This window comes from Callorhinus ursinus, unplaced genomic scaffold (genome assembly GCF_003265705.2).
Source record: "Callorhinus ursinus isolate GAN/ISIS: 27379988/994484 unplaced genomic scaffold, GSC_fseal_2.0 scaffold98, whole genome shotgun sequence".
In the NCBI taxonomy this organism is placed as follows: domain Eukaryota; kingdom Metazoa; phylum Chordata; class Mammalia; order Carnivora; family Otariidae; genus Callorhinus; species Callorhinus ursinus.
This window is the reverse complement of record NW_027397160.1, coordinates 1,420,036-1,428,232: the sequence shown is the minus strand read 5'-3', so window position 1 is coordinate 1,428,232 and position 8,197 is coordinate 1,420,036. Positions and strand designations below refer to the sequence as shown.

Below are 8,197 nucleotides of genomic sequence, written 5' to 3'. Positions count from 1 at the left end.
CCCCCGGTCAGGGGGCCGCCCCTCTGCGGGGGCGCTCGGTTCTTGCGCCAGTTCGGGGGTCTTCTCCGGTAGAGCCGCGCAGTGTACTGCTCTACCTGGGTTCTGGTTCCCGGGAGACGAGGAGGAAACGCTGACGGACGCCTGGCTGGCTCAGTGGGTGGAGCCTGGGACTCTCGATCTCGGGGTGAGTTCGAGCCCCCGCTGGGCGTCGGGATTGCTAGGAGGGGTAAACCTTAAGAGAAAGAAAGGAGGACACACTGAAACACTGATGTTCTTAACAGCGTTACATTGTAGTTTTCTGGCTACGGAGATTGAAGGCTGGAGAAACTCCTCTCTTTGAAAGTGTGACTGCATTAATTTTCTCATGGATCTTTGAGGTTTCTCGTGCCATTTACCAATTAAGTAAAATAATTTCAATTTTTTTCTTAGTCTAAAGGATGACGCTTTAAGCCTGCGGTAACAAAGTAATTTAATCTTCCACCCTCTACCCTAGGCACCCCCCCCCCAAACACCCCACTGGCTCTCAGAAAATAATACCTAGCCCTTTGGTTTCCCTGGCGTGTGACATGCGATTACAAATTCTCTTCTTAGTCTTCAGCAGGACGTGACCGTGATGATCTGAATTTTTGTCTTCCAGCTTTACCGTGAGGATGAGGGGGAGCTCCCTCGCTGAACAGACTCTTTAAGAAGACTACTTGTATGCACATAGAATTTACTGCCTTTCATCAGAAGATGAACCCCACTAATCCTTTTAGTGGGCAGCAGCCTGGGGTTTTCCCAGCATCTACCAGTGGTTCCATAGGAACATTTCAGGCTAAGCCACCATTTCGATTTGGTCAGCCTTCTCCTTTTGGTCAAAATAATACGTTATCTGGGAAAACCTCAGGATTTTCACAGGTAGCCAGCTTTCCTACATCTTCTGGAGTAAGTCCTTCTTCTTCAGCACAAACATTAGGATTCTCCCAAACCTCAAATGTTGGACTCTTTTCTGGACTTGAACACACTCCAGCTTTTGTAGCTGCCTCTGGGTCTTCAAGTTCATGTGTGCCTGCAAACCCAGGATTTAGTTTTAAATCACCCAATTTTGGGGCTTTCCCAAGTACTTCTACGTTTGGACCAGAAACTGGGGAAATAGCAAGCTCTGGTTTTGCGAAAACAGAGTTTAGCTTTAAGCCTCTGGAAAATTCCGTGTTTAGACCAATATTTGGGGCTGAATCTGAGCCAGAGAAAACTCAGAGCCCAATTACTTCTGGATTTTTCACATTTTCTCACCCAATTAGTAGTGGGCCTGGAGGACTGGCTCCATTTTCTTTTCCTCAGGTGACAAGCAGTTCAGCTGCCAATTCAAACTTTACCTTTTCAAAACCAGTCAATAGTAATAATTCATCATCTGCCTTTACCTCTGCTTTGTCAAACCAAAATGAGGAAGAGAAGAGGGCCTCTAAGTCACTATTTGGAAGTTCTAATAGTAGCTTCACTAACTTCCCCATATCTTCAGGGCCTCTGGGTGAACCATTCCCAGTTAGCAAAACAGGTGTGAGACAAGGATGTGAAGAACGTGTTTCCCAAATGGAGCCACTTCCCAGCCTCATGAAAGGACTGAAAAGGAAAGAGGACCAGGATCGCTCCCCAAGGAGACATGGCCATGATGCAGCCGAAGACTTGGATGCTCCGTCGAGGGGAGATCATCCTCCAGATAAACGACCTGTCCGCCTGAATCGACCCCGGGGAGGCACCTTGTTTGGTCGAACGATACAAGATGTCTTCAAAAGCAATAAAGAAGTAGGTCGTCTGGGCAATAAGGAATCTAAAAAGGATATGGGCTGTGCCGAATCTGGGGAAAATGACCACATGGCCATCCCAGGAGGGAGTCAGTCTGTCTTGGCACCTTCCCGGCTCCCCGGTGTGAATAAAGAGGAAGAAACTGAAAGTAGAGATAAAAAAGAAGGTGAGCCCTCTGTATGTGCACCATCCAGTAAATGCTGCTGGTAGGTTCTTGGTAAATTTCCCTGGGTCTTAGTTTGATGTTGTTGGTAAATTTTCTGTAAACACTAGGAATTCTAACATACCAAGAGCATGTCCTACGTGAACATTTCCTTTGCTCTTGCATAGGTGGTGCCTCCTATATGAAATGTTACGTCTGAGGGGCGACTGGCTGGCTCAGTTGGAAGAGCATGTGGCTCTTGATCTCAGGGTCATGAATTGGAGCCCCACATTGGATGTGGAGATTATTTAAAAATAAATAAATACATAAACTTTGAAATGTTCTATCTGATGCATTTTTTTTAAAGATTTGTTTAAGAGAGAGAGCACACGAGTAGGGGGAGGGGCAGAAGGAGAAGGAGAGAATCGCAAGCAGGCTAATTCCCCACTGAGCTCAGAGCCTGATACGGGCCCCATCTCACCACCCTGAGATCATGACGACCCGAAATCAAGAGTTGGCTGCTTAACTGACCGAGCCACCTAGGCGCCCCATCTGATACATTTCTGTGCCCGTTCTCTGATCCCTAGATTCTCTAAGAGGAACACCTGGACGTCAAAGTAAAAGAAGCGAGAGCGCAGACAGTCTTGGGGGCTTGTCTCCTGCTGAAATTACAGCAATCCAGTGTAAGAACATCCCTGACTGTCTCAATGACAGAACCATTCTGGAGAACCACTTCGGTAAAATTGCTAAAGTGCAGCGTATCTATACCAGGCGCAGCAAAAAGCTTGCAGTGGTGTATTTTTTTGATCATGTGAGTATTTCCAAGAAATTTAACGTGAGTGAAAAAAATTTGAATTTTGTCACTTTAAAACCTGTTTTTTATTTTGTATTTATTTATTTATTTAAAAAATTTATTTACTTGAGAGAGAGAATGAGAGACAGAGAGTACAAGAGGGAAGAGGGTCGGAGGGAGAAGCAGACTCCCCGCTGAGCAGGGAGCCCGATATGGGACTTGATCCCCGGACTCCAGGATCATGACCTGAGCCGAAGGCAGTCGCCTAACCAACTGAGCCACCCAGGCGCCCTAAAACCTATTTTTTAATCTATCAGTTATTTGCTAGAATTTGGGCAAGCACTCGAATATCTTATTCTTAACTTAGGCTGGAATAGCACTATTTATTTTGTAACTTGGAGTTATTCATGGAAAGCTTGCAGTGCCTACTGAATCAGTGTTCTAGAAATGCTGGGTGAGTGATTCCATGAGTCAGATTCCTCTGAAATGCATGGGAGTGGCTCTGTAATCACACAGCACTTTTTCCAAATTGAGTTTTCTTGTTTTATTTGGTCATAGTACATAGTCACTGTAAACATTCAAACAGTACAGACAAAGTAGAGGGCCCTTGTAGTCCCGTTCTCCAGAGATAACTGATGTTACTTGTTCGATTTATCCACACACACATGCATAACACACTGGTTGGAGGGTGTGTGCATACGGGGGCCATTCACACGATGTAGCTTTATATCTTTATCGTTTTTTCTGAATATTCTTGTGGGGAAAAATAAAGTTCTATAGAATTTGTAAAGTAGAAAGCATGTCATTATACTTTTTTTAAATGATAAAAGGATAGCCTGTTAATGTAGGAGAATAAAACAAATCTATGGGAGGGGTAATATCTTTGCAAGTATGTAGTCATGTTGGTTTTACACAAATGGGGTCACACCGCAGATGCTGTCTGGTAACCTTTCCGGGTAGCAATCTTCAGTATTTTCTGAAATCAATAAATAGCCTAGATTAGAATAAGATTGTTAGGTGCTACATGGCATTCTCTCCTGTTTACCTACTTGGCGGATTTTCTATTTGTGGACATTTTGTGTATGTATTTCTGATTGGCTTATATCCTTTGTTTAAATTCCTGAAGTTCTGTGCCAAAATACATGCATAGCCTTAGGGCTCTGGACGTTTATTCCTTTCTGTTAATTTTTTTTTCAATTCAGTGGCATTAATTACATTCACAATGTTGTACAACCATCACCACTGTCTATTTCCAGAACTTTTTCATCATCCCAAATAGAAACTCTAACCACTAAGCAATATCTTCCAATTTTCTCCTTCCTTCAGCTCTTGGTGACCTCTAATCTACTTTCTGTCTCTATGAATTTGCCTATTCTAGAAGTTATTTTTAAGTGGAATCATATAGTATTTGTCCTGTTTATTTCGGTCAGCATCATGTTTTCAATGTTTGTCCATGTGGTTGTACTTCATTCCTTTTATGGTTGAATAATATTCCATTGTATAGTATAATGTTCCAATATATTACATGTTGTTTATTAATCTGTCAATGGACAGAGGTTATTTCTACTTTTTGGTTATTTTGAATAATACTGCCATGAATGTGGTGTGCAAATATCTCAACACCCTGCTTTTAATTCTGTTGGGTATATACTTAGGAGTGGAATTGCTGGCTCATATGCATTATTTTTTGTTTTTGTTTTTTAAGTTATTTGGCTATTGAGATGTATTTGCACTTCTATCTGAATCCTAAAAAATATTTATGTAATAAATATGTAAATTGTCATTGTAAGCAGTTCATTGATACGTATAATGCTGAGGTTCCCTTATTACCCTCATCTCTCCCGTAACCCAGGAACAAACACCATTACCCAGTATGGTGTGTATTTTTCTAGACATTTTTGTAGGCATGCCTGTAGGTACACTAATAATGTAGTTGGTTTTGTGATAAATTGTATCCCATGTGTATCATTGTCTTCCTTTTGTCTTCAAGTGTGACTTGGCAACCTTTCCATTACTGTTTGTGTAGTCAGATGGTGAGAGTCATCTCACCAAACGCCAACAAGGCCAAGCTATGGGTTCTATCCCTGTAAAGTCATTACTTTCAAAAAGGAGAAGAGCTAATCCACGCCTGTGAGATGGGTAAGGGAGGTGAGGACTGTGGCTGCCGTGTCTGGAGGCCGACTGTGTGGTCAGAACATGTGGGGGCGGAGGCACCTCTATGGTGCAGAGGTTTGCTACTGCATTTGGTTTTAATCTCATTTCCTTTGGTGTCCTGATGTCCTCATACATTGTGTTGTGGACTGTTTTCTAGGTGTCTGCAGCCTTGGCTAGGAAGAAGGGGAAAGGCTTGCATAAAGACATGGCTATCTTTTGGCACAAGAAGAAAATAAGTGAGTTTGCAGTTACTCTTGGTGTAGTCTCCAGTTCTCTGTGTACCACACCCTCCGAGCTGTCGCCAGTGCCAGGGTGGGGCTGGCTGTCAGTGCATCCTCTGTCTCTGAGTGTTTCTGTGGGCTCCTCTGGAACGTCCTGTGACAATTAAGAGAGTATTACTTCTTCAAACACTGTAAAAAAGTCCACTATCAAGTGATTTGTGAGTCATGAACTGTGCTTTTGTGTCCTCAGGTCCCAACAAGAAACCCTTTTCCGTGAAGGAGAAGAAGCCGGGTGACGGCGAAGCCACCCAGAGCCCTGAGGACACACCCTTTCAGCACTCTCCTCTTGGCAAGCCTGTGGTGAGGGCTGCAGCTGGCACCCTCCTGAGTAAAAGGTGCGGCCGGTCCTTCCTGTGGGTGCTTCGACTTCTGTGCGCTTGGCAGCAGTCGTGCCAGAGCATGGCAGGGAAGTGGGTGATACGCCGACCCTTGAGCAGGGGGAATGGGGGACTGACTGGGAGAGGGAGAGGAGGGCATGGTGGGAGGGCAAGGGGGAGACGGCTAGACAGAGCCCCTGGGCTTCTGGCTTGTCTCACTCAGTCCCGTGTCCCATGCGCTTGATGTGTATCAGTGTATAAGGAGGACTTTTTCCCTTAAGAGGTCTAACTGGCGGGCGCCCGGGTGGCTCAGTTGGTTAAGCGACTGCCTTCGGCTCAGGTCATGATCCTGGAGTCCTGGGATCGAGTCCCGCATCGGGCTCCCTGCTCAGCGGGGAGCCTGCTTCTCCCTCCGACCCTCTTCCCTCTCGTGCTCTCTATCTCTCATTCTCTCTCTCTCAAATAAATAAATAAAATCTTTAAAAAAAAAAAAAAAGAGGTCTAACTGGCTATAATCAAGTGTTCCTCAAAGCTCCTTGTAGCAGTTTCCAGTATGACTTTCTGTAGGTCCAGCTTATTACGGTGAGGCAGTCTCCCTCGGCCACACGATAGCTGGGGAGCCAGGGGTCTAGCTCTCAGGTGGGAGTGGGCACATGGTGTGTGCTTCACATGGCCTCCCCATCTGAATGGAAATCGTTCCCAGAGCCCCCAACTTCCTGCATGACCCCACCTCCTCACAGCCTCCTTCTGTTTTATCCTTCAGGTATTTTGGTTAGTATATTGTTTTGTCACTTTTCATTTCACGGTTAGCACTTTAGTTGCTGATTTGTTTTGCTTTTTACTTTCCCACTCAGTCATATCTTCAACATTGGAGTTCACCGGATATCGAAAGCCAACTAGAAAATGGGGAAGCTCAGAGACATTGTTCATTTCTGTTTAGTACATCCTTCTACCAGAGTGAAGTGATGTATGAAAACATGTAGGCATGTGATTTCCTCATGGTGTTAAAGTGTGGTTTTTTTTTTTTTTTCAAATCCCAAGCTGAATTTCATTTTTTTGAGATACAGATCTATGGATATTCATTTCAGCTGTATAAATGGGCTCATCTCATTCTTAAAAAGTATGGAATATTTTATTTTAGTCTGTTTTTTTTGAGATTTTATTTTTTTTTTGCGAGAGAGAATGCAAGCATGCTCGAGTGGTGGGGCAGAAGGAGAAGCAGACCCCCCACTGAGCAGGGAGCCCAATGCAGGGCTTGATCCCAGGACCCCGGGATCATGACCTGAGCCGAAGGCATATGCCTAACCGACTGAGCCACCCAGGTGCCCAAAAAGTATGGAATATTTTAAAATCACAGTGAATGACAAGAGTATCATGTTTGTGCTCATCACTAGCATTGTCAGGGCTTGTCTCATGTCAGTATTGTAGTTTGTCAGTTTTGGAGGAGCAGAAAGTCTTGATTGGTGGAAGCATTCAGAAGTAGAAGTGATAGAAGCACCTGATGGATGCAAGGCCCTTGATGTGTTACTTTCTTTGTAGCTCTCCAGTGAAGAAGCCAAGTCTTCTAAAGACCCATCAGTTTGAGGGCGACCCTTTTGACTCGGGCTCCGAGGGCTCTGAGGGTCTCGGGCCATGTGTATCATCACTCAGCAGCCTGATAGGCACCGTGGCTGAGACTTCTGAGGAGAAGTACCGCCTGCTTGACCAGAGGGATAGGATCATGCGGCAAGGTATGGTGGGCGCACCTCAGCAGCGGTCCAGAGACCTGGCTAAGGTCATGATAAGGGAGCTGGGAGGAGGGAGCAACCCCTGCCCATAGGGCTCCACTGTCATCGAGTCTCTGAGTCCTCCAATGCCCTGCATATAATCTTTCCTGTGTACTGGTTTCCCAAGGGGATGGTAGACATGGATTATAATGTAGATATGTCTTTAATTTTATTTTTGGAAGAAAATCCATAAACCTTGACCTAAATTAAACATTTTTATTTTATTTTTGTTTTTTTTAAAGATTTTATTTATTTACATGACAGAGAGAGACACAGCGAGAGAGGGAACACAAGCAGGGGGAGTGGGAGAGGGAGAAGCAGGCTTCCCGCTGAGCAGGGAGCCTGATGCGGGGCTAGATCCCAGGACCCTGGGATCACGACCTGAGCTGCAGGCAGATGCTTAACGACTGAGCCACCCAGGCGCCCCTGAATTAAACATTTTAAAGGGCCATTTTTAGACATTCAGAAAGCATATATTAAACAAAAATCCAAATGTTCAGTTTGACAGAAATCCCCACAAATAAAACTTAAATGTCGACCCAGGAGAAAAATCTGTAAGTCGTATCACTAAGGCCTGATTTTCCTGGTATAGAAAGTACTGTGGAAGTCATTGTGAAAAAGGCCAGCCCAATAGAGAAATGAGTAGGGGGTCAGAAGAGTTACAGAAAAGGAAGTATACCTGACCTTGACCAACACAAGGCTAGGGGTGCTAGCCCCCTTGCAGTCGAAAATCCACATATAACTTGACTCCTCAAAAACTTAACTGCTAACAGCCTACTGGTGACTTACTCATAACAGTCAGTTAACACATATTTTGTGTGTTATATGTATCATATACTGCATTTCTACAATAAATTAAGCTAGAGAAAAAGTGTTATTAAAATGATAAGAGAAAATACATTTACAGGACTGTTAAAAATCTGTGTATGAGTGGACCTGCACATTTCAAACCTGTGTTGTTC

The 8,197-nt window shown here is 44.3% G+C and overlaps 1 protein-coding gene across 2 annotated transcripts in view; it reads left to right on the top strand.

Annotated features, from left to right (window-relative positions):
- Positions 1 to 6: 6 nt before the first annotated feature.
- Positions 7 to 8,197, top strand: part of MCM3AP (minichromosome maintenance complex component 3 associated protein) — a 51,316-nt gene continuing 43,125 nt past the window's right edge. For both annotated transcript variants that reach the window (XM_025863398.2, XM_025863399.2), the window contains exons 1-6: positions 7 to 184; positions 638 to 1,948; positions 2,512 to 2,735; positions 5,029 to 5,107; positions 5,343 to 5,487; positions 7,009 to 7,199. In XM_025863398.2, coding sequence (XP_025719183.2) covers positions 700 to 1,948; positions 2,512 to 2,735; positions 5,029 to 5,107; positions 5,343 to 5,487; positions 7,009 to 7,199 — 1,888 coding nt within the window. In that variant the 5' untranslated portion in view covers positions 7 to 184; positions 638 to 699. The remainder of the gene's footprint in view (positions 185 to 637; positions 1,949 to 2,511; positions 2,736 to 5,028; positions 5,108 to 5,342; positions 5,488 to 7,008; positions 7,200 to 8,197) is intronic.